The 26,750-nt window shown below is 42.1% G+C and overlaps 1 protein-coding gene across 1 annotated transcript in view; it reads right to left on the reverse strand.

Moving 5' to 3' along the window:
- The window catches only part of LOC134350312 (aspartate aminotransferase, cytoplasmic-like), a 75,215-nt gene that overhangs the window by 29,052 nt on the left and 19,413 nt on the right, over window positions 1-26,750 (reverse strand). The window contains exons 5-8 of the mRNA XM_063055357.1: window positions 15,155-15,259; window positions 13,362-13,512; window positions 12,222-12,387; window positions 11,257-11,399 (exon numbers count right to left, since the gene is read on the reverse strand). Of these exons, the coding sequence (XP_062911427.1) occupies window positions 11,257-11,399; window positions 12,222-12,387; window positions 13,362-13,512; window positions 15,155-15,259 (565 nt within the window). The remainder of the gene's footprint in view (window positions 1-11,256; window positions 11,400-12,221; window positions 12,388-13,361; window positions 13,513-15,154; window positions 15,260-26,750) is intronic.

Here is a 26,750-nt window from a genome sequence, read left to right on the forward strand (position 1 = left end):
CATCGTGCTTAACTGCTCCACATTTAACCGTTGAATGTGAGATCTGAAGATCATTAATGTACAAAGTGTAGTTTCGTAGTCCGTTGTTAAGAGGAAATTTACATGCTGCAGATTGCAGCTAAAGTAGTTCAAAAGGAGTACATCTAAGAGGAAAACTAGGACAATTTCCTGCAGCCTGCAGAGAATTGCTGATGTACACCAGCCCAAAGACAACTTCACAATATTCTATGCATTTCTCTAATATTAAATGGAACTATTGAAACTATTGAAAGTGGGAGGCCTTCAAAAATGAAATTTTGAGAGTACAAAGCCTATATATGCCTGTCAGAATAAAAGGTAAAGATAACAAATATAGGGAACCTTGGTTTTCAAAGATATTGAGGTCCTGGTTAAGAGAAAAAAGGAGATGCGTAGCAGGTAAGGGCAAATGGGAACAAATAAGTTGCTTATGGAGTACATGAAATGCAACAGAACACAAGAAAGAAATCGGGAAGACTAAAAAAAAAGGCATGAAGTTGTTCTAGTGGACAAGGTGAAGGAGAATCCTAAGGGATGCTACCAGAAGACCATAAGGTATAGGAGAATTAGGCCATTCAGCCCATCGGGTCTGTTCCGCCATTCCATCATGGCTGATCCTAGATTCCACTCAACTCCATACACCTGCCTTCTTGCCATATCCTTTGATGCACTGACCAATCAGGAAACTATCAACTTCTGCTTTAAATATACCCATGGACTTGGCCACCACCAGAATCTGTGGCAGAGCATTCCACAGATTCATCACTCTCTGGCTAAAAAGTTCCTCTTTACCTCAGTTTTAAAAGGTCACCCCTCCATTTTGAGACTGTGTTCTTTAGTTCTGGATACCACCACCATAGGAAACATCCTCTCCACATCTACCTTATCTAATCCTTTTAACATTCAGTAGGTTTCAATGGGATCCTCCTACATTCTTCTAAATTCCAATGAGTACAGGCCCAAAGTTGCCAAACGCTCCTCATATCATAACCCCTTCATTCCTGGAATCACCCTCATGAACCTCCTCTGGACTCTCTCTAATGACAATACATTCTTTCTGAGATATGGGGCCCAAAACTGTTGACAATAGTCTAAGTGCAGCCTGACTAGTGTCATAAAGATTCAGCATTATCTCCTTGTTTTGATATTCTATTCACCTTGAAATAAGTGCCAACATTGCATTTGCTTTCTTTACCACAGACTCATCCTTTGAACTTACACTCTGAAAGTGTTGCACGAGGACTCCTAAGTCCCTTTGCAGCTCTGAATTCTGAATTTTCTCCCTACTTAGATAACAGTTTGCACTAACAATCCGAGAGGTAATGTTGCAGCTATATGGGACCCTGGTCAGACCCCACTTGGAGTACTGTGCTCAGTTCTGGTCGCCTCACTACAGGAAGGATGTGGAAATCATAGAAAGGGTGCAGAGGAGATTTACAAGGATGTTGCCTGGATTGGGGAGCATGCCTTATGCAAACAGGTTGAGTGAACTCAGCCTTTTCTCCTTGGAGCAACAGAGGACGAGAGGTGACCTGATAGAGGTGTATAAGATGATGAGAGGCATTGATTGTGTGGATAGTCAGAGGCTTTTTCCCAGGGCTGAAATGGTTGTCACAAGAGGGCACAGGTTTAAGGTGCTTGGAGGTAGGTACAAAGGAGATGTCAGGGGTAAGTTTTTTTAAACAGAGAGCGGTGAGTGCATGGAAGTGGTGAGTGCTGGCAATGGTGGTGGAGGCGGATACGATAGGGTCTTTTAAGAGACTTTTGGATAGGTACGTGGAGCTTAGAAAAATAGAGGGCTATGAGTAAGCCTAGTAATTTCTAAGGTCGGGACATGTTCGGCACAACTTTGTGGTCCGAAGGGCCTGTATTGTGCTGTAGGTTTTCTATTTCTATAGTTCCTTTTACCAAAATGCATTATTACACATTTCCCAACACTGTATCCCATCTGCCACTTTATTTCCTATTCTTCCAATTTGTCAAAAGTCCTGCTGCAATCGCATTGCTTCCTCAGCACTACCTACCCCTCCACCTATCTTCATATCATCTGCAAACTTTGCAACAAAGCCATCAATTTCATTATCTAAATCATTGACAAACAATGTGAAATGTAACGGTCCTAATATTGACACCTGAGAAACATGACCAGTCACTGGCAGCCAACTAGAAAAGGCAACACACATCAAAGTTGCTGGTGAACGCAGCAGGCCAGGCAGCATCTATAGGAAGAGGCGCCTCTTCCTATAGATGCTGCCTGGCCTGCTGCGTTCACCAGCAACTTTGATGTGTGTTGCTTGAATTTCCAGCATCTGCAGAATTCCTGTTGTTTGCGTTTAAACTAGAAAAGGCCCCCTTTATTCTTATTTACCGCTTCCTGCCTGTCAGCCATTCCTCTATCCATGCTTGTATCTTTCCTGTAACACCGTAGAATTTTACCTTGTTAAGCAAGAAGGGGGCATGAAAAGGCCTTGGTGAGTAGGGTAAAGAAAACTCCAAGGCATTCTTCAATTATGTGAAGAACAAAAGGATGACAGGAGTGAAGGTAGGACCAATTAGAGATAAAGTAGGAAGATGCGCCTGGAGGCTGTGGAAGTGAGCGAGGTCCTCAATAAATACTTCTCTTCACCAATGAGAGGGAACTTGATGAAGGTGAGGACAATATGAGTGAGATTGATGTTCTGAAGCATGTTGATGTTAAGGGAGAGGAGGTGTTGGAGTTGCTAAAATACATTAGGACGGATAAGTCCCAGGGGCCTGACGGAATATTCCCCAGGCTGCTCCACGAGGCGCGGGAAGAGATTGCTGAGCCTCTGGCTAGGATCTTCATGCCCTCGTTGTCCATGGGAATTGTACCAGAGGATTGGAGGGAGGCGAATGTTGTCCCCTTGTTCAAAAAAGGTAGTAGGGATAGTCTAGGTAATTATAGAGCAGTGAGACTTACGTCTGTGGTGAGAAAGCTGTTGGAAAAGATTCTTAGAGTTAGGATCTATGGGCATTTACAGAATCATGGTCTAATCAGGGACAGTCAGCATGGCTTTGTGAAGGACAGATTGTGTGTAACAAGCCTGATAGAGTTCTTTGAGGAGGTGACCAGGCATATAGATGAGGGTAGTGCAGTGGATGTGGTCTACATGGATTTTAGTAAGGCATTTAAGTCAGGCATGTAGGAGAGAAGGAAGAAAAAGAAAGTAGTCAAGTTGTTTGCACCGTTAGTGATAAACAGAGAGTAAGAGGTGGAAAATCTCTTAAATGCATTTATTTTAATGCTAGGAGCATTATAAGAAAGGTGGATGAGCTTAAAGCATGGATTGATACCTGGAAGTATGATTTGGTAGCTATTAGTGAAACATGGTTACAGGAGGGGTGTGATTGGCAACTAAATATTCCTGGATTTAGTTGCTTCAGGTGTGATAGAATCGGAGGGACAAGAGGGGGAGGTGTTGCATTGCTTGTCAGAGAAAATATTACAGCGGTGCTCCGGCAGGATAGATTAGAGGGCTTGTCTAGGGAGGCTATTTGGGTGGAATGGAGGAATGGGAAAGGTGTAGTAACACTTATGGGGGTGTATTATAGACCACCAAATGGGGAGCAAGAATTGGAGGAGCAAATCTGTAAGGAGATAGCAGATATTTGTAGTAAGCACAAGGTTGTTATTGTGGGAGATTTTAATTTTTCACACATAGACTGGGAAACCCATACTGTAAAAGGGCTGGATGGTTTGGAGTTTGTAAAATGTGTGCAGGATAGTATTTTTGCAGCAATACATAGAGGTACCAACTAGAGAAGAGGCAGTATTGGATCTCCTGTTAGGGAATGAGATAGGTCAGGTGACGGAGGTTTGTGATGGGGAGCACTTCGGGTCCAGTGATCACAATGCCATTAGTATCAATATAATTATGGAGAAGGACCCAGGGTTGAGATTTTTGATTGGAGAAAGGCTAACTTTGAAGAGATGCGAAAGGATTTAGAAGAAGTGGATTGGGACAATTTGTTTTATGGGAAAGATGTAATAGAGAAATGGAGGACATTTAAAGGTGAAATTTTGAGGGTACAGAATCTTTATGTTCCTGTTAGGTTGAAAGGAAAGGTTAAAAGTTTGAGAGAGCCATGGTTTTCAAGGGATATTGGAAACTTGGTTCGGAAAAAGAGAGATATCTACAATAAATATAGGCAGCATGGAGTAAATGACGTGCTCGAGGAATATAAAGAATGTAAACAGAATCTTAAGAAAAAAATTAGAAAAGCTAAAAGAAGATATGAGATTGCTTTGGCATGTAAGGTGAAAATAAATCCCAAGGGTTTCTACAGTTATATTAATAGCAAAAGGATAGTGAGGGATAAAATTGGTCCCTTAGAGAATCAGAGTGGACAGCTATGTGTGGAGCCAAAAGAAATGGGGGAGATTCTGAACAATTTCTTTTCTTCGGTATTCACTAAGGAGAAGGATATTGAATTGTGTAAGATAAGGGAAACAGGTAGGGAAGTTATGGAAACTATGATGATTAAAGAAGAGAAAGTACTGACGCTTTTAAGGAATATAAAAGTGGATAAGTCTCTGGGTCCTGACAGGATATTCCCTAGGACTCCGAGGGAAGTTAGTGTGGAAATAGCAGGGGCTCTGACAGAAATATTTCAAATGCCATTAGAAACGGAGATGGTGCTGGAGGATTGGCGTATTGCTCACGTTGTTCCATTGTTTAAAAAGGGTTCTAAGAGTAAACCTAGCAATTATCGGCCTGTGAGTTTGACATCAGTGGTGGGTAAATTGATGGAAAGTATTCTTAGAGATGGTATATCTAACTACCTGGATAGACAGGGTCTGATTAGGAGCAGTCAACATGGATTTGTGCGTGGAAGGTCATGTTTGACGAATCTTATTGAATTTTTTGAACAGATTACTAGGAAAGTTGACAGGGGTAAAGTGGTGGATGTTGTCTATATGGACTTCAGTAAGGCCTTTGACAAGGTTCCACACGGAAGGTTAGTTCGAAAGGTTCAATCATTAGGTATTAATATTGAAGTAGTAAAATAGATTCAGCAGTGGCTGGATGGGAGACACCAGAGAGTAGTGGTGGATAACTGTTTGTCAGATTGGAGGCCGGTGACTAGTGGTGTGCCTCAAGGATCTGTACTGGGTCCAATGTTGTTTGTCATATACATTAATGATCTGGATGATGGGGTGGTAAATTGGATTAGTAAGTATGCAGATGATACTAAGATAGGTCAAGTTGTGGATAATGAAGTAGGTTTTCAAAGCTTGCAGAGAGATTTAGGCCAGTTAGAAGAGTGGACTAAAAGATGGCAGATGAATTTTAATGCTGATAAATGTGAGGTGCTACATTTTGGTAGAACTAATCAAAATAGGACATACATGGTAAATGGTAGGGCATTGAAGAATGCAGTGTTGGTGCGTGGCCAAGTAGTTAAGGCATTGGTCTAGTGATCTGAACGTCGCTAGTTCAAGCCTCAGCTGAGGCTGCATGTTGTGTCCTTGAGCAAGGCACTTAACCACACATTGCTCTGTGACAACACCGGTGCCAAGCTGTATCGGCCCTACTGCCCTTCCCTTGGACAACATCAGTGATGTGGAGAGGGGAGACTTGCAGCATGGGCAACTGCCGGTCTTCCATACGACCTTGCCCAGGCCTGCACCCTGGAAACCTTCCAAGGTGCAAATCCATGGTCTCAGGAGACGAATGGATGCCTATGAATGAAGAATGCAGTAGAACAGAGGGATCTAGGAATAATGGTGCATAGTTCCCTGAAGGTGGAATCTCATGTGGATAGGGTGGTGAAGAAAGCTTTTGGTATGCTGGCCTTTATAAATCAGAGCATTGAGTGTAGGAGTTGGGATGTAATGTTGAAATTGTACAAGGCATTGGTGAGGCCAAATTTGGAGTATTGTGTACAGTTTTGGTCACTGACTTATAGGAAAGATGTCAACAAACAGAGTACAGAGAAGATTTACTAGAATGTTACCTGGGTTTCATCTCCTAAGTTACATAGAAAGGTTGAACAAGTTGGGTCTTTATCCTTTGGAGCGTAGAAGGTTGAGGGGGGACTTGATAGAGGTATTTAAAATTATGAGGAGGATAGATAGAATTGACGTGGATAGGCTTTTTCCATTGAGAATGGGGGAGATTCAAACAAGAGGACATGAGTTGAGATTTAAAGGGCAAAAGTTTAGGGGTAACATGAGGGGGAACTTCTTTACTCAGGGAGTGGTAGCTGTGTGGAACGAGCTTCCAGCAGAAGTGGTTGAGGCATGTTCGATGTTGTCATTTAAAGTTAAATTGGATAGCTGTATGGACAGGAAAGGAATGGAAGGTATGGGCTGAGTGCAGGTCAGTAGGACTAGGTGAGAGTAAGAGTTCAGCACGGACTGGAAGGGCCGAGATGGCCTGTTTCCATACTGTAATTGTTATATGGTAATGTGGTTATTTGACAAGGTTTCACACAGTAGGCTTATTCAGAAAGTCAGAAGGCATGGGATCCAGGGAAGTTTGGCCAGACGGATTCAAAATTGGCTCGCCTGCAGAAAGCAGAGGGTCATGGTGGAGGGAATACATTCGGATTGGAGGGTTGTGACTAGTGGTGTCCCACAAGGATCGGTTCTGGGACCTCTGCTTTTCATGATTTTTATTAACAACCTGTATATGGAGGTAGAAGGGTGGGTTGGCAAGTTTGATGACGACACAAAGGTTGGTGGTGTTGTGGATAGTGTAGAGGATTGTCGAAGATTGCAGAGAGACATTGATAAGATGCAGAAGTGGGCTGAGAAGTATTAGATGGAGTTCAACCCGGAGAAGTGTGAGGTGGTATACTTTGGAAGGACAAACTCCAAGGCAGAGTACAAAGTGAATGGCAGGATACTTGGTAGTGTGGAGGAGCAGAGGGATCTGGGGGTACATGTCCATAGATCCCTGAAAATTGCCTCACAGGTAGATAGGGTTGTTAAGAAAGCTTATGGGTTGTTAGCTTTCATAAGTCGAGGGATTGAGCAGGGGTCCCCAATCTTTTTTGCACCGCGGAACGGTTTAATATTGACAATATTCTTGTGGACCGGCCGACTGTCGGGGGGGGGCGGGGGGGGGAGTGTTCAAGTAGTGTTAAACTCACCTCAACATGTCTTTTACAGTTAGGGTTGCCAACTTTCTCACTCCCAAATAAGGGACAAAAGTAGCAGTCAAATATGGGACACTTGTGTTTACCTCAAGAAAGACTACCATGACATGAAGCCTTGTGCAAGCACCTGTGTGCGCATGCGTGACGTCTGCATATGTGACGTGCGCATGCGCGTACATGCTGATTTTTTTTCCCACAAATCAGTTTTGGCTTAATCTTCCCAACTATACTGTACATACATTATTTCTACTTTATATAGGCTGTGTATTTATCATATCATTTCTGCTTTTACTATATGTTAGTGTTATTTTATGTTTTATGTGTTATTTCGTATAATTTGGTAGGTTATCTTTTGGGTCTGGGAACGCTCAAAAATTTTTCCCATATAAATTAATTGTAATTGCTTCTTCACTTTACGCCATTTCAGCACGGAAGGTTTCATAGGAACGCTCTACCTTAGCGGGGGAAATACGGGACAAGGGCGGTCCCATATGGGACAAAGCAATTTAGCCTAATATGTGGGATGTCCTGGCAAATACGGGACAGTTGGCAACCCTATGTTCAAGTTCAACAGTGTGTGACAGGGAATGAGGAAAGGTGCATCTGACTCATATCATTTCCTCATGGCCCGGTAGCACATGCTTTGCAGCCTGGTGGTTGGGGACCGCTGGGATAGAGTTTAAGAGTCATGGGGTAATGATGCAGCTCCATAAAACTCTGGTTAGGCCACACTTGGAGTACTGTGTCCAGTTCTGGTCGCCTCACTATAGGAAGGATGTGGAAGCATTGGAAAGGGTACAGAGGAGATTGACCAGGATGCTGCCTGGTTTAGACAGTATGCATTATGATCAGAGATTAAGGGAGCTAGGGCTTTACTCTTTGGAGAGAAGGAGGATGAGAGGAGACATGATAGAGGTATACAAGATACAGGGCACCACTGCTCAGTACAAGAGGACATAGCTTTAAGGTAAGAGGTGGGAAGTTCAAGGGGGATATTAGAGGAGGGTTTATTTACTCAGAGTGGTTGGTGCGTGGAATGCACTGCTTGAGTCAGTGGTGGAGTCAGATACATGAGTGAAATTTAAGAGACTGCTAGACAGGTATATGGAGGAATTTAAGGTGGGGGTTATATGGGAGGTAGGGTTTAAGGGCTGGCACAACATTGTGGGCCAAAGGGCCTGTACTATGCTGTACTATTCTATGTTCTATGTTAAGTAGCCCCATGTGAGGCACCTTAACGAATGCCTTCTGAAAATCCAAGTAAATAACATCCACTGCCTCTCCTTTGTTCACCTGGCTTGTTACTTCCTTGAAGAACTTTTTGTCAGGAAAGATTTCCCTTCACAGAAACCATGCTGACTTTGACTTATTTTATCATTAGTCTCCAAGTACCCAGAAACCCCATCCTTAATAATGGACTTCAACACTTTCCCAGCCACTGAGGTTATGCTAACTGGCCTATAATTTCCTTTTTTTTTGCCCTCCTCCCTTCTTAAACAGTGGAGTGACGTTTGCTACAGGTATGTGAAGAGCAAAAGGACTGCTAGGGACAAAATTGATCCTCTGGATGACCAGAATGGTGATCCATGTGTGGAGTCAAAACATATGGTGGATCTTAAATTCATTATTTGCATGTATTTACTCGGGAGGTGGAGTAAATATAGTCTATAGAAATGAAGCAAAGTGGCATCACATTCATGGACCCTATACAGATAACAGAAGAGGAGGTGTTTGGAAATCATAGTTGATAAATCCCCAGGGCCTGACAAGGTATTCCCTTGGATCCTAAATTGCCTGAGCCCTAGCAGAGATATCTTAGGGTCCGAGTACATGGGACACTCAAAGCTGCCGCGCAGGTTGACTGTGTGGTTAAGAAGGCATACGGTGTATTGGCCTTCATCAACTGTGGGATTGAGTTCAAGAGCTGAGAGGTAATGTTACAGCTATATAGGACCTTGGTCAGACACCACTTGGAGTACTGTGCTCAGTTCTGGTCACCTCACTACAGGAAGGATGTGGAAACTATAGAAAGGGTGCAGAGGAGATTTACAAGGATGTTTCCTGGATTGGGGAGCATGCCTTATTAGAATAGGTTGAATGAACTTGGCCTTTTCTCCTTAGAGTGATGTAGGATGAGAGGTGACCTGATAGAGATGTATAAGATGATGAGAGACATTGATCATGTGGATTGTCAGAGGTTTTATACCAGGGCTGAAATGGCTAATATGAGAGGGCACAATTTTAAGGTGCATGGAAGTAGGTACAGAGGAGATGTCAGGGATTATTTTTTTTATGCAGAGAGTGATGAGTGCGTGGAATGGGCTGCTGGTGGCAGTGGTGGAGGTGGATACAATAGGGTTTTTTAAGAGACTTTTGGGTAGGTACATGGAGCTTAGAAAAATAGAGGGCTATGTGCAACCCGAGGTAATTTCTAAATCAAGTACATGTTCGGCATAGCATTGTGGGCTGAAGGGCCTGTATCGTGCTGTAGGTTTTCTATGTTTCTATGTTTGGCACAGCATTGTGGGCTGAAGGGCCTGTATTGTGCTGTAGGTTTTCTATGTTCCTATTTTAAACATCCTTAGTGACAGCAGAGGTACCAGAGGATTGGAGGACAGTCAATGTTGGTCCACTGTTTAAAAAAGGCTCTAAACAGAAACAGGTAAGTAATACTTACCAGTAAGTTATGAGTCTGACATCAACTGTGGAAATGTTATTGGAAACTCTTCTAAGGGACCTGATATATAAGTATTTAGATAGACATGGACTGATTAAGGATTGTCAACATTGCTTCCGGCATGGTAGGTCATGTCTAACCAATCTTAATGGAGTTCTTCAAGGAAGTTACCTGGAAGGTGAATGAAGGCAAGGTAATGGATGTCGTCTGCATGGATTTTCGTAAGGCATTGGACAAGGTCCCGCATGGTTCAAGAAGGTTCTGTCACTCAGCACTCAGGATGAGGTAGTAAACTGGATTAGACATTGGCTTTGTGGGAGAAGCCAGGGAGTGGTAGTAGTGGGTTGCTTCTCTGTCTGGAGATCTATGACTATTGGTGTGCCACAGTGATCGGTGCTGGGTCCTTTGTTGTTTATCTTCTATATCAATGATCTGGTTGATAACCTGATTAAATGGACCAGCAAATTTGCAGATAACACCAAGATTGGGGGTGTAGTGGACAGCAAAGGAAGCTACCATAGCTTGCAGAGGGGATCTATATCAGCTGGAAAAATGGGCTTAAAAATGGCAAATGGAATTTAATGCAGACAAGTGCAAGGTATTCCACTTTGGTACGACCAGCCAGGGTAGGTCTTACACAGTGAATGGTAGGGCACTGAGGAGTGTGGTAGAACAAAGGGATCTGCGAATACAGGTACATAATTCATTGAAAGTGGCGTCACAGGTAGATGGTGTTGTGAAGAAAGCTTTTGAAACATTGGCCTTCATAAATCAATGTACTGAGTACAGAAGGTATTGAGGTTGTATAATACATTGGTGAGGCTTAATTTGGAGTATTGTGTGCGGTTTTGGTTACCTATGCACAGGAAAGATGTAAATAAAGTTGAAAGAGAACAGAGAAGGAGTACAGGATGTTGCTGGGCCTAGAGGACCTGAGTTATAAGAGAAGCCTGAATAGGTTAGAACTGTATTCTTTAGAACATAGAACATTGAGAGGAAATGGGATAGAGGTATACAAAAGTATCAGGGGTATAGATAGGGTAAATGCAAGCAAGCTTTTTACACTCAGATTGGGTGGTACTACAAACAGAGGTCATGGGTTAAGGGTGAAAGGTGAGATGTTTAAGGGGAACATGAGGGGAAGCCACTCAAGAGGGTCATGCGAGTGTGGAATGAGCTGCCAACACAAGTGGTCTAAGTGACTCAATTTCAACACTGCAGAGAAGTCTGGATAGGTATATGGATGGTAGGGATATGGAGAGCTATGGTCCTGGTGCAGCTCATTGGCAGTAGGCAGCTTAAATGGGTTCGGCATGGACAAGATGGGCCGAAGTGCCTGTTTCTGTACTGCTGTATGTTTCTATGACTCTTTTCTGCTCGATAAATCACTTACTGTTTTTCACCATAAAATACTCTAAACCTGGTTAAGTACTTGCCTGTGAATCCAGGAAAGATATACAAGCCAACCTGCTTGGTAATGTGTTCCCAAGATCCTGGTGTTCCCAGTATCCGCAACTCTTCCTTCAGTTTCTCCTTAGTCAGCATCAGGCGCTCAGCCATTTTCTTCAGATTTTCCTGCCTATGGAACAAGAAAAAGAAAATTCCTGAGACATTGTAGATGCTGGAATCTGGAACAACACACAAAAAGATGGAGGAACTCAGGGGGTCTGGCAGAACTTATGTAGTCCATGTTTTGGACCACTGATTCTGCCCAACAACAGAGCCCCACTAGCTTTTTTGTGTGGTTCCAAATTCTTGAGATAACTCTCCTTCATAAGATCGTAAGACCATCAGACATAGGAGTAGAATTAGGCTAATCAGCCCGTCAAGTCCTCTCCACCATTTCATTATGGTTGATCCCAGTTCCCATCCAAACCCATATACCTGCCCTCTCAACTTATCCCTAGATGCCCAACTAATCAAGAAACTATCAATTTCCGCTTTGAATATACCCACGGACATGGCCTCCACCGCAATCTGTGGCAAAACATTCCACAGATTCATCACTCTTTGGCTAAAAAAAAATTCTCCTTACATCTGTTCTAAAAGGTCGCCCCTCAATTTTGAGGCTGCTTCCTCCAGTTCTGGACGCCCTCACCACATTTTCAGGAAAATTTTGTTTTTCTCTCAGTATTCTATTCTTTCAAAACCATTGGCCAGCACTCTCACCATTGTGAAAGTATTACAGTGAGAGATTAACACCCATATTTCTGGCATTATTTGTAAAATAAGTAGGGGAATTTCTGTTGTCAGCTAATATTTATTCATCAATCACAGCTCAATATCATACTGTGCAAAAACAGTATAGAACAGGAACTAGCCATTCCACCAGTGAACTTCACAAGCGTCTTTATCATAGATTTTCTTTCTCATCTCTTAGAACAATCTGATTGATCCTCACCACTCAGTGAAGAAGGCTGGGTTATTCAGAACTGTTGCTATGACATGGGCTCCAAACCATGGAGGATTTGACCAAGTATGTCGTGCCAGTTCTTCTATTTGTGATCGGATACTGATCAGAGTGTGATTGTTCCTTGAAACTATTGTTAGGCTTCCAGCTCTTTCACCTGGACAAAAGGATGGAAATTATTAGATTAATAGACAGGCCACTTTATAATGAATCACTTCGTTCCCCTACATCTCCTCCCTATGGGTCGAATAATCTACTCAGAATCTTGTATACCAATAGCCATTCTGTACTATTACTTTCTTACTGGCCTCAACAAACCTCTCAAAAGACAGGCATGTTTCTTTACCAAATGGGAAACGATGTTGGAGATTGAATTGATCATACAACAGTGAACCAAGGTGAATTTAAAACAGCATGGTATCGCGGGCCAAAGGGCTTGTTTCTGTACCATATTGTTCTCTGTCCTATGTACAATCTCCTTCCTTGACTTCTGTGCTAGCCTGGAATACATCTATTCAGGCCATTTAGAATTATCCACTTTTATTCCCACTATGACAACTCTTTGCTTTTCTCGACCGCTTTTGTTCCACACTGGCAATCTTCAGCTGTGTGTTAAGCTCTACAATTTCTTCCTAAACCTATCCACTTCTCATCATCTTTAATGTACGGCTTGGGCATTTAAGTGAATCTATTCAGAAGTAATGGCTTTACTTCTATATTTATAACCATCTGCAATACTCAATCATCACTTCCTCTTTACATCTGCCTCAACCTTGATTTCCACACTACAAACATTTCTCAAATTATTGCCAATTTCCCTTTATCTCCCTCAACCACAAATTTCTGCCCCTGAGCAACCTCTTCTTGACTTCACCAACTCCTCATTAAGACAAAGTTAACTTCAGTTTCCTTACCTTTCTCTTGGCTTCCCACTAATTTGCATACTGCCACTTCCCTTAATGCCTGCTTCAAAAACAGAAATGCAATCATGCCTTTGGTTGCTGAGGTAAACTTTCAACGGGAGGATGGGAGAACATTCACTTCAATCTGAAAGCATTTCTTCCAAGAAAAAACTGCTAACCACAATTTTAACTCTAGACACTGAGCTGTAAGGGGCTGTAAGGGACATACTGTGCAAGGTGAAATTCTTGGAAAATGACTGGGCACAAAATAGCTCGAAGCGTTCATTGACAAAATATCGCACTGGCCAGGCATCCCTGTGCACATCCCCTGTAGCTAAGCCTTGAGCAGTTGAGTAGAAGAAAGGAAATTGGTTCTTTCTCTGAAAATAGAAGGGAAAATATTGGTCAGAACTTGTAGAGCAACTGTCTCTTCGGTAAATAATCTAAACAGTTGATCAATTAGGACTGAGAGGAGAAATTTCTATATCCAGAAGAAATCTTTGGATTTGTCGTCTGTGGATGTTCAAATGAGTTTATTCAAGACTGAGATCAAGAAATAAGTATTTGAACACGAGAGTTGCAAAGTTGGCAGGAAAGCAAAGGGAAGAGCAACATCCATGACCTTACTAACTCAAAGAATTATATAGCTCAGACTAGGGATCAGTGCTGGGACCTCTGCTATTTGTGATATATCTAAATTACTAGGTTGAAAATGTAGATACGAGGGTTAGTAAGTTTGCAGATGACAACAAGATTGGTGTAGAGGGCTATAAAAGAATATAGCAAGATACAGAGCAGTTACATATATTGGCAGGAAACTGGCAGCTGCAGTTTAATCCAAGAATGTGTGAGGTGCTGCACTTTAGAAGGTCAAATATAAGGATGAAGTATACAGTAAATATCAGGTCCCTTAGCAGTACTAACGTATAAAGAGACATTAGGGAACTGGCAATGCAAGTGAATAGTGTGGTAAAGATGGTATATGACATGCTTCTCTTTGTACTAGAGACGTAGTGAATAAGAACCAGGAATTCATGATACAGTTGTATAGAACTCCGGTTACACTGCAGTTCTAGTGCTCTATTACAAAGAGGATGTGGAGGCTTTGTAGAGGGTTTAGTACAGGCCTACCAGGATTCTTCTGGATTAAAAGGTATTAACTAGAAAGCGAGGAGGGACTAACTTGAATTGTATTCTCTAGAGCATCAGCGGCTAAGGGGGAGACCTGATAGTTTATAAAATAATGAGAGACAGAGATAAAATAGATAAACCAAACCTATTTCCCTGGGTAGAAATGTCAAATATTAGACGGCATACTTTAAGGTGAGAGTGGAAAGTTTAAGGAAATGTGCAGAGCAAGCTTTTGTTTTGTTTTACACAGAGAGTGGTGAGTGCCTAGAATGCGCTGCTGAAGTAGTAGTGGAAGTAGATACGACTGTGGCATTCAAGAAGCTTTGCATAAGAATGAATATGCAGGAACTAGAGGATATGTGTCATGTGCAAGCAGAAGACATTAGACTAATCCAGCATCATGCTTGACATTTACCCAAAGAGCCCAGTCTGTGCTCTGCTGTTCTGTATTCCTCCCTCGCTCATTGTTTTGCCCAGGATGACATATGCTAACAAATGAATTTAGTGACTACTGATGAGCAAGAATGGAGGAGATCTTTATGTAAACTATTATTTGTAGCTTAACCATTTTTAGATTGTGCTATAAAAACTGAATTTCTGAAAACTATCCATAAGTAGTCTCATCATCTTGGATATAAACAATTTATATTCATCAACTAACTGTAGAGAAGGTTATGGGTGATTATTGGTATTACTTTAGAGCACTGAAGCTATGCACATTTTCTGGAAGCATCAAGTACTTCCTGCAAAGTAACTCTGTCAGACTCTTCCTATATGTTATATACATCATCAGAATAAATGAATTAAGCACGAAAACCAATATGAGAAAGGACTTCAATTTAGCAATGTTGTAGGACACACTACACCATTGTTTGACATTACACTCCTCACCTTCATGATCTCCGCGATCTGCATCCATTCAGCTGGAGTTGGATCAATTGCTGTTGGCCGATGGGCTACAACGTTTAACAACACTATGGAGTAATCAGGAGCTTTCTGATGAAAGAATAGAAAGGACCCATGATGCCTTCCTAATGGACGTGATGCAACATTTTGCCCCACACTCTGTAACTGTGAGGCCACCAGAACTCTGCTATTCTTGTCTGACTTGCACATTAGGTTTCCCCATGTCTATGCAACACACCCAACATGGTGGAGGAACTCAGCAGTCCAAGCAGTATCTATCGAAAAGAGTACAATCAATGTTTCGTTGGACTCTTTTCCATAGATGCTGACTAGCCTGCTGAGTTCCTCCAGCATTTAGTGTGTGTTGCTTGGATTTCCAGCATCTGCATATTTTCTCTTGTTTGTAATTGCATTCCCCATGTCTATGTTTGCTCACCTACATTAGCTACCAGTAGCTATTCCTTCATTTTTAAAATCATCACTTGTTTTCAAATTCTTCCAGTCCTGCATATCTTAGCATTAGGTGGTGGCACAGTAGTTAAATTGCTGGTAAGAGGCTTGATCCCATCATCAAAGGGAATGTTGGCCTTCATTGCTATAGGGATTGAATTCAAGAGCAGGGAGGTCATGCTGCAACTGTACAGGGTACTGGTGAGGCCACACCTGGAGTACTGTGGTTCTGGTCTCCATACTTGAGGAAGGATATACTGGCTTTGGAGGCAGTGCAGAGGAGGTTCACCAGGTTGATTCCAGAGATGAAAGGGTTAACCTATGAGGAAAGATTGAGTTACCTGGGACTATACTCTCTGGAATTCAGAAGAATGAGGGGGGATCTTATAGAAACATACAAAATTTTGAAAGGGATAGATAAGATAGAAGTAAGAAAGTTGTTTCCATTGGTAGGTGAGACTAGAACTAGGAGACACTGCCTCAAGATTCAGGGGAGAAGATTTAGGACGGAGATGAGGAGAAACTGTTTTTCCCAGAGAGTGGTGATTCTGTGGAATTCTCTGCCCAGGGAAGCAATTGAGGCTTCTTCACTAAATATATCTAAGATACAGTTAGATAGATTTTTACATAGTAGGGGAGTTAAGGGTTATGGGGAAAAGGCAGGTAGATGGACTAGATGGACCTGAGTTTATGGACAGATCAGCCATGACCTTATTGCATGGCAGGGCAGGCTCAATGGGTCGGATGGCCGACTCCTGCTCCTATTTCTTATGTTCTTATGTATAATAATTTAAATTCTGTAAATATTCTACCAATTAAAAAGAAAAATAATAACACATAATAATGTTGAGTAAAATAGTGAATTATTGTAAAAAATCACCCCTAGGCAGTAGTGTCTTACAGGCGAGACAATCTGCTCCAATACTTCATCAAGTCTGACCCACCAACGTGGTAGACCCTTAAATACCTCTGAAATGGCCTTGCAAGTTACTCAATTCAAAGGCATTGAGAGATGATCAATTAACAGTGGCCTTGAGAGTGACGTTTAGATTCGAGGATTGAATTTGTACTTTTAAAAAATTCTGTAATTTCCTCCATACTGCAACCCCTAAAGGGGGTGCTCCACCTATTCCAGTTTCTTCTTCATTCCCAATTCCAACTTCCGAAAATGCCCGGAAGAGCATTCTACCTCTCCATCTCTCTTTCACCCTTAAAGGCAGGGGTCCCCAACCTTTTTAGCACTGTGGACCGGTTTAATATTGACAATATTCTTGCGGACCGGGGGCAGGGGGGTGTTAATCATGACCGGAATATAGGTGATAAGTCAACTATAAGTCACTCATAAGTGGCTAATAGACTCAATTGCGTTTCTAAAAGGGTTTATCTAACAAATTTAATATTAAACACACAGCGCTTATTTTCCTCATATGAACATATAAAATTGTTGCAACACACTAATATCGCTGAATCAGTGGGAGCCCTGGGCTTGTTTTCCTGCAACAAGACGGTCCTATCGAGGGGCGATGGGAGACAGCGATACTCGAAGGGGGTTCCTTATGTCCAGTCTATTCCGTGATTTAGTTTTCATTGCATTCATTGCAGAAAACTCTGCTTTGCAGCGATATGATGCTGGAAATGGAAGCAACGTTTTCAGTGCTTTCCTGGCTATCTTAGGATATTCAGCCCTGACTTTGATCCAGGATGCCAGCAGAGATGTTATGTCAAACATACTTTTCAGCCCGTTGTCATCTGCAAGCTCGAGGAGTTGATCTTTTTCCTGCGCTGACATGGATGATTCACCGGGGACATTCACAAATGGGTCATGGACCTATTTCTTTGCACGTCTTGGGTCACTGTTGACCTCGCGTGCGTTCAAGTTCAACAGTGCGTGACAGGGAATGAGGAAAGGTGCAGCCAACTCATATTGTTTCATATCGCCAAATCATAACATTTCCTCGCGGCCCTGTAGCAAATGCTTTGCGGCCCGGTACTGGTCTGCGGCCCGGTGGTTGGGGACCACTGCTTAAAGGCATTCATTAAATTAAGGCTTTGGTCATTTGCCCATCTCCTTACTGGCTTGGCACTCCATAGCAATGTATGAAGAGTTTTTTTTAGCAATTTAGTTTGCATTCCTCAACCCTTAGCCCAGAAAGAAAACATCTGAAACTGTGGAGTTTCATTGCTTTGAGTAAACCATTAAGGATTTTAAGTTTTTTTCTTAACTTTCTTGGCATTTTTTAGAATGGAAATGAAGTGCAGCAATAAGTTATTTGGCTCATTGAGGCCTGATGCCTCGGATAGCATCAATGCCTCTAATTCTGCTTGAACCCGGTAAAGTGGGCAAAGGATTTTAAGATAAAATTTGATTCAAACCCATGTGAAGTAATGTATTTTGGGAAGATAAACCAAACCAGAGCAAACACAATAAATGACATAGTTATGGGAGCACTGATGGACACGGGGACCTAGCGGTATACAAGTACATTGTTCCCTGCAAGTTGCAAAACAGTTAAGACCGGGTGGTGAAGAAAATGTATGACATTGCTCACCTTCATCAGCTGTGGAACTGAATCCAAGGGCTTGGGAATAATATTACAGTCGTATAAGCATTGGTTACATAGAACAGTACACCGCACAGAATCTTACAAAGAATCTTTTAAATGCTCCTACCACCTTCCCTGGCAGCACATTCAAGTCACCCACCACTCTATGTATAAAAAGCCCTATCTCTGAAATCTCCCCTAGACTTTCCTCCATCACCTCGTTGTCATTAGATCGCATCTGGAATTTCCAGTTGGCGGATGATTTCCCTCCACGCCGCTCTGTCCCGACACTTTTCCATAACATCCCTAGTCTTGTCCAGCTTGATGTTATCCAGCCACATTGTTCTTTGCCTTCCTCTTCCTTTCTTTCCCTCCACCTTTCCATATAGCAAGTCAGACAAGATGTTACATCTCCACGTAACATGTCCACAATAAGCAACTTTTAACTTCATAATCGTCTCCAGCAATATCCGTGGTCTATCAGCTTCAGTCAAAACTCTCTCATTTGAAACTTTCTCTACCGAGTTGATCTTCAACATTCGTCGATAACACCACATTTCAAAAGCATTAATTCGTTTCATGTCGTATTTCTTCAGGGTCCATGTTTCTGATCCATACCTCAGTACGGACCATACGTAACACTCGAGGAAGTGGATTCTACCTTGGATGTCTACCTTCCCATTGCATAGTAGATCTTTTAGCTTCATGAACTGGGTCTTAGACATACCTATTCTCCTTCTGATCTCAACTTCACATCTCCCATCATCTGTCAGACAATTGCCAAGATATTCAAACTTTCACACCTGTTCAATGTCTTAGAAACCATAGAAAAACTACAGCACAGAAACAGGCGTTTTGGCCCTTCTTGGCTGTGCCGAACCATTTTCTGCCTAGTCCCACTGACCTGCACATGGACCATATCCCTCCATACACCTCCCATCCATGTATCTGTCCAATTTATTCTTAAATGTTAAAAAAGAACCCGCATTTACTACCTCGTCTGGCAGCTCATTCCACACTCCCACCACTCTCTGTGTGAAGAAGCCTCCCCTAATGATCCCTTTAAACTTTTCCCCCTTCACCCTTAACCCATGTCCTCTATTTTTTTTCTCCCCTTGCCTCAGTGGAAAAAGCCTGCTTGCATTCACTCTATCTATACCCATCATAATTTTATATACCTCTCTCAAATCTCCCCTCAAGTCCCGGCAACAGTCTTGTCCATTCACTTGTAACGATACCATGATGAATGAGTCTTTAGTGTTTGTTTTGCTTACCACCATCGATTTTGTTTTCTTAGGGTTGATTTTAAATCAGTAGTCAAGGCTTTTCTCATTCTCTTTAATCAGCATAATTTGCTGTTCGCATTCGCTGTCAGCTAACAATGCGGTGCTGTTTGCATACCTGATGTTATCCACCTTCTGGCCTCCGATTGGAATACCTGTCTCCTAATGGTCGCATTCCTGAAAAATCCATTCTCCATAGAGGTTGAACAAATCTGGCGATCCAACACAGCCTTGCCTTATACCTTGTTTAATACACGCCCATGGTGATAATTCATTTTCTACCCTGACCGCCGCTTTCTGTTTCCAATACAAGTTCCTTATTATCTGCACATTCTCCCATCCCAGATCGTACTTGTTCAGCACCTCTATTACTTTCTCATGACTTACTTCATCAAAAGCCTTTTCATAGTCAATAAAGCATAAGTAGATGATCTTTTGTGTCTCAATGCATCTCTCCATGATGTTTCTCATCGCAAATATTCCTTCCCTTGTTCCTGAGCCTTTATGAAAACCAAACTGCGTTTCTCCAATTTCATCGCTGATTGTACATTTCATTCTGCCGAACACTATTTTCAACAGTAGCTTGACGCAGTGAGACATTATGCTGTGTTCGTTACATTCTATCATCCTTGGCTTTTTTTGGTAAGGCGATAAACACTGATTTGAGGAAGTCCTTTGGAAGATTTCCTGTCATATAACTGTTGTTTAATATCGCTAAAAGGTTCGTTTTTCCCTTCGGACCAAGTGATTTCAGAATTGCAGTGGAAATCTTATCTTCACCGGCTGCCTTTCTGACTTTAAGACTCCAAATCGTACTTTCCATCTCTGACATCAATATTTTAGGTTGATTAGTCAATTGGTAAATCCTCAATCCTGCTATCTTCAAATAATTCTGAGATGTACTCAACCCATCTGTCCATGATCTCTTCTTTTTCATAGCATGGATTACCACTACCATCTTCGATACACCCAGTTGATGGCACGGTCCTCTTTAATTTCGTTATATCCTTTACCTTTTGGTGAAGACCTCTATAATCATAACTTCGTTTATACTGCTCAATTTCTTTGCACTGTTCATTCGTACAATTCTCTTTCACTTCCTTGCATTTTCTTTGAATCAAGCGGTGTAGGGCTTTGTATCGTTCGTTATCCCGATGTTTTACCATTCTTCTTTCTTCAGTTAACTTTCTCAACTCATCGATGAACCAAGGATCGTGCCTTTTGCTCTTTTTCCGAAAACCCAGTCTTTTCCGCAACTTCTGTCACTGTTGTTTTAAACTCTTCCCAGAGGTTCTCCACTGCCATGTTGCTACCCTCGTCATCTAAGACTGAAAGACTATTCTCCGTTTCAACCAAATATTCGATCTTTTTTGCTTCATCCATGATGAGTAAATCAAAGTCTATTTTATTTGATGGTTTGGCCTTTCTCATCTTCTTCAAATGCACACTCATGTCCAATACCACAGGGTTGTGATCTGTATAACAGTCAGCACGAGGGTACTTTTTCACCTGCTTCACTCCATTCCTGAACCGATTGGGTACTAAAATATAGTCCATTTAGTTTTTTACTGAACCATCAGGACTGGTCCACATGTACAGTCTCCCTTTTGGCAGACTGTACCAGGTGTTCACAATCATTAGTTTGTTAGTTTGTTCGGAATTTAAGGTGGGGGCTTATATGGGAGGCAGGGTTTGAGGGTCGGCACAACATTGTGGGCCGAAGGGCCTGTACCATGCTGTACTAATCTATGTTCTATATTTGCAAATTTAACCAGTCTTTCTCCGCAATCGGTTCTTTCCCCAAGCCTGAAGGGTCCTACAGTCAAAACTTCTCTTGCGCTGCCAACTTTGGCATTAAAATCACCAAGAATCACAGTTACTTCGTTGTTTTTAGTCTTTTTCATTAGCTTTTCAACTTCTCCGTAGATCATATCGACTTCATGGATGATTAGATCACAACTGAAGTATCATGTATAGTTTTTGTTACCTACCCATCTTTAAGAAGGATGTGACTACATCCTTGTGCTTGAGCCGATTCGCGGAAAGGCTATCTTACATTGGTGTATAATAACCAAGATCTTATGAGGGACCTTAACCTAACAGAACCCTGAGAAGGCAGTGATCATAATATAACTTAATTCATACCGCAATTTGAGAGGGAGAAGCATAAGTCACATGTATCAGTATCACAAAGGAACAAAGGGAATTATAGAGGCATGAGAGAGGAGTTTACCCAGGTAGACTGGAGGAGGATACTGGCGGGGATCACGGCAGAGCAGAGATGGCTGAAGCTTCTGGGAATAGATCACAAGGCGCAGGATGGATATGTCCCATAGAGGAAGAAGTTCTCAAATGGTAGATGTAGCCAACCGTGGCTGACAAAGGAAGTTAAGGACTGCATATCCCCAATATTAATTGGCCTCTCCCGAAACAAGGGGTTGAGATAGGGTGGAGTGTGTTAGGTATGTTCAGGAAGGTTTCCTGACACAGTATGTAGATAAACCTACAAGAGGAGAGGCTATACTTGATTTGGTATTGGGAAATGAACCTGATCAGGTGTCAGATTTCTCAGTGGGAGAGCATTTTGGAGATAGTGATCACAATTCTATTTCCTTTACCATAGCATTGGAAAGGGATAGGAACAGACAAGTTAGGAAAGCATTTAATTGGAGTAAGGGGAAATACGAAGATATCAGGCAGAACTTGGAAGCATAAATTGGGAACAGATGTTCTCAGGGAAATGTATGGCAGAAATGTGGCAAAAGTTCAGGGGATGTTTGTGTGGCATTCTGCACAGCTACATTCCAATTAGACGGAAATGATGGTAGAGTGCAGGAACCGTGGTGTGTACAAAGGCAGTTGAAAAACTACTCAAGAAGAATAGAAAAGCTTACAAAAGGTTCAAAAAACTAGGTAATGGTAGAGATCTAGAAAATTATAATGCTAGCAGGAAGGAGCTTAAGAATGAAATTAACAAAGCCAGAAGGGGCCCTAAGAAGGCCTTGGCAAAAAGGATTAAGGAAAACCCCAAGGCAGTCTACAAATATGTGAGGAGCAAGAAGGCAAGGGGTAAGCGAATAGAACCAATCAAGTATGACAGTGGAAAAGTGTGTATGGAACCGGAGGAGATAGCGGAGGTACTTAATGAATACTTTGCTTCAGTATTCACTGCAGAAAAGGCCCTTGGTGATTGTAGTGATGACTTGCAGCAGACTGAAAATCTTCAGCATATAGACATTAAGAAAGAGGATGTACTGGAGCTTTTGGAAAGCATCAAATTGGATAAGTCGATGGAGAAGATACTGAGAGGCAGGATTTATGAACATTTGGAGGGGCATAATTTGTTCGGCACAGTTTTGTGGGCCGAGGGGCCTGTATTGTGCTGTAGGTTTTCTATGTTTCTAATATGATTAGGAATAGTCAGCATGGCCTTGTCAAAGGTAGGTCAGGCCTTACGAGCTTGATTGAATTTTTTGAAGATGTGATTAAACACATTGATGAAGGTAGAGCATTCAATGAAGTGTATATGGATTTCAGCAAGGCATTTGATAAGGTACCCTGTGCAAGGCTTATCGAGAAAGTAAGGAGGCATGGGATCCAAGGGAACCTTGCTTTGTGGACCTGCATGGAGGCATGTGACTAGTGGTGTGCTTCAGAGTTCTGTTCTGGGACCCCTTCTCTCTGTGATTTTTATAACTTATCTGGATGAGGAAGTGGAAGGATGGATTAGTAAATCTGCTTGCTGATGACACAAAGGTTGGGGGTATTGTAGATAGTGTGGAGGGCTGTCAGAGGTTACAGAGGGACATCGATAGGATGCAAAACTGAGAAGTGGCAGATGGAGTTCAATCTAGATAAGTGTGAGGTGGTTCATTTCGGAAGGTCAAATATGACGGCAGAATATAGTATTGATGATAAGACTCTTGGCAGCGTGGAGGATCAGAGGGATTTTGGGGTCCGAGTCCATTGGACACTCAAAGCTGCTGCGCAGGTTGACTGTGTGGTTAAGAAGGCATACAGTGCATTGGCCTTCATCAACCGTGGGATTGATTTCAAGAGCCGAGAGGTAATGTTACAGCTATATAGGACCCTGGGCAGACCCCACTTGGAGTACTGTGCTCAGTACTGGTCACCTCACTACAGGAAGGATGTGGAAACTATAGAAAGGGTGCAGAGGAGATTTACAAGGATGTTGCCTGGATTGGGGAGCATGCCTTATGAGAATAGGTTCAGTGAACTTGGCCTTTTACCTTGGAGTGACGGAGGATGAGAGGTGACCTAGTAGAGGTGTATAAGATGATGAGAGGCATTGATCATGTAGATAGTCAGAGGCTTTTTCTAAGGGCTGAAATGGCTAACGTGAGAGGGCACAGTATTAAGGTGCTTGGAAGTAGGTACAAAGGAGATGTCAGGGGTAAGTTTTTTTTTAATGCAGACAGTGGTGAGTATGTGGAATGGGCTTCCGGTGACAGTGGTGGAAGCGGATACAATAGGGCCTTTTAAGAGGTGGTATATGGTACAAGGAGCTTAGAAAAATAGAGGGCTATGGGTAACCCGAGGTAATTTCTAAAGTAAGTACATGTTCGGCACAGCATTGTTGGCCGAAGGGCCTGTATTGTGCTGTAGGATTTCTATGTTTCTATAAAAGCCAAGGAAAGGGCATATAAGGCAGCAAAAGTGAATGGGAAGTTGGATGATTGGGAAGCTTTTAAAATCCAACAAAAGGAAACTAAAAAAGCTATAAGAATGGTAAAGGTGAAATATGAGGGCAAACTAGCCAATATTATAAAGCAGAATACCAAAAGTTTTTTCAGTTATATACAGGATGGAAGTGAGAGTTGATATTGGACCACTGGAAAGTGAGGTATTAATGGGGGACAAAGAAATGGCAGTTGAACTTAATGGGTACTTTGCATCTGTATTCATTGTGGAAGACACTAGCAGTGTGCCAGAGGTCCGTGAATGTCAGGGAGCAGGAGTGTAATTGCTATTACAAAGGAAAAAGTACTTGGCAAACTCAAAGGTCTTAAGGTGGATAAGTCACTTGGGCCAGAGGGACTACACCACAGAGTCCTGAGAGAGGTTGCTGAAGAGATACCGGTTGCAATAGATATGACATTTGAAGAATTACTTGATTCTGGCATCGTCCAGAGGACTGGAAAATTGCAAATGTCACTTCGCTCTTTAAGAAGGGAGGAAGGCAGAAGAAAGGAAATTATAGGCCAGTTAGCCTAACCTCAGTGGTTGGGAAAGTGTAAGGGTCCAGTATTAGGGCTGAGGTTTTGAAGTACTCAGAGATTAATAATAAAATAAGCCAAAATCAGCATGGTTTCTGTCAAGGGAAATCTTGACTGACAAATCTGTCAGAGTTCTTCAAGGAAGTAACAAGCAGAGTGGACAAAGGAAAGACAGTGGGTGTCACGTACATGGATTTTCAAAAGGCATTTGATAAGGTGCCACCCGAGGCTGCTTAGCAAGATAAAATCCTTTGGCATTACAGGAAAGATACTGGCTACTGGCATGGATAGCAGAATAGCTGGCAGGCAGGAAGAAGTGCGTGGGAATAAAGCGGTCCTTTTCTGATTGACCGCTAGTGACTAATGGTGTTCCTCAGGGGTCAGTATCGGGACTGCTACTTTTCACATTGTTTGTGACAAAGTCTGTGGATGATACGAAGATAGGTGGAGGAGTAAGTAGTGCTGAGGAAGCATTGCAATTAAAGCAGGACTTAGACAAATTAGAAGAATGGGCAAAAAGTGGCAGATAGAGTACAGTGTTGGGAAATGCATGATAATGCATTTTGGTAAAAAGAAAAAAATAGTACAGACTATTATCTAAATGGGGAGAAAGTTCAAACACCAGAGGTGCAGAGGGACTTAGGAGTCCTTGTGCAAGACTCCCAGAAGGTTAATTTACAGATTGAGTCTGTGGTAAAGAAGGCCAATGTGATGTTGACATTTATTTCAAAGGGGATAGAATATAAAAGCAAGGAGTTAATGCTGACTTGGAATATTGTCAACAATTTTGGGCCCCATATCTAAGAAAGGATTTGTTGTCATTGGAGAGAGTCCAGAGGAGGTTCATGAGGATTATTCCAGGAATGACGGGGTTAAAATATGAGGAACGTTTGGCAGCATTTGGTCTGCACTCACTGAAATTTAGAAGGATACGGAGGTATCTCATTGAAACCTACTGAATGTTGAAAGGATTAGATAAGGTGGATGTGGAGAGGATGTTTCCTATGGTGGGAGTATCCAGAACTAGGGGGTACAGCCTCAATGTTGAGGGGCGACTCTTTAGAACCAAGGTAAGGAGGAATTTTTTTAGCCAGAGAGTAGTAAATCTGTAGAATGCTCCACCACAGACTGCCAAGTCTGAGTGTATATTTAAGGCAGAAGTTGATCATTTCCTGATTGGTCAGGGCATCAAAGGATATGTGAGAAAGCAGATGTACAGTATGGGATTGAGTGGGATCCAGGATCAGTCATGATGGAATGGAGAAGCAGACTCAATAGGCTGAATGACTTAATTCTGCTCCTATGTCTTATGATCTTATGGACTAAGCAGAAAGCAGAAAAGATTCAAAGATGTTGCCTAGACTAGATGGGTTGAGTTATAAAGAGAGATTGGATAGGCTGGTACTGTTTTCCCTGGAGTGAAGGAGATTTAAGGAGTGATCTTGTAGAAATTTATAAAATTATGAACATGAGGTTAATAGCCACTGTCTTTTTATCCAGGATAAGGGAGTCTGAACACCAAGGGCATAGTTGAAGGGGAGAGTGGAAATATTTAAAGGTCATCCAAAGAATGAGATTTTCTACACAGAGAAGTCCATGTAGACGTTATCTATATAGACTTTGTTGAGACATTTGATAAGGTCCCTCATGGTAGGTTGGTTCAGAAGATAAAGTCGTATGGGGTCCAAAGTGAGTTGCAAGTTTGGAGTCAGTACTGCCTTGCCCATGCAAGGTAAAGAGCATGACCAGAGGTGTTCAGTGCATGAACCTCTGTTGTTTGTAATATAGATCAATAGTTGGATGAAAATGTAGGTGGGTGGAGAAACAAGTTTGCAGATGACACCTAGAATGGTGGCATTATGGACAATGTAAAGGACTATCAAATAATGTATTGGATTATACAGTAGATCAGTTACAGATATGACAGAGAAGTGGTAGATGGAGTTTAATCCAGGTAAGTGTGAGGAGTTACATTTTGGTAAGTCAAATGAAAAGAGAAATTTTACAATACATGGTAGACCCCTTAAAAGCATTGAGGAATAAAGGGCTAGAACAACAGACAATAGGT

Source organism: Mobula hypostoma, chromosome 8 (assembly GCF_963921235.1).
Source record: "Mobula hypostoma chromosome 8, sMobHyp1.1, whole genome shotgun sequence".
In the NCBI taxonomy this organism is placed as follows: domain Eukaryota; kingdom Metazoa; phylum Chordata; class Chondrichthyes; order Myliobatiformes; family Myliobatidae; genus Mobula; species Mobula hypostoma.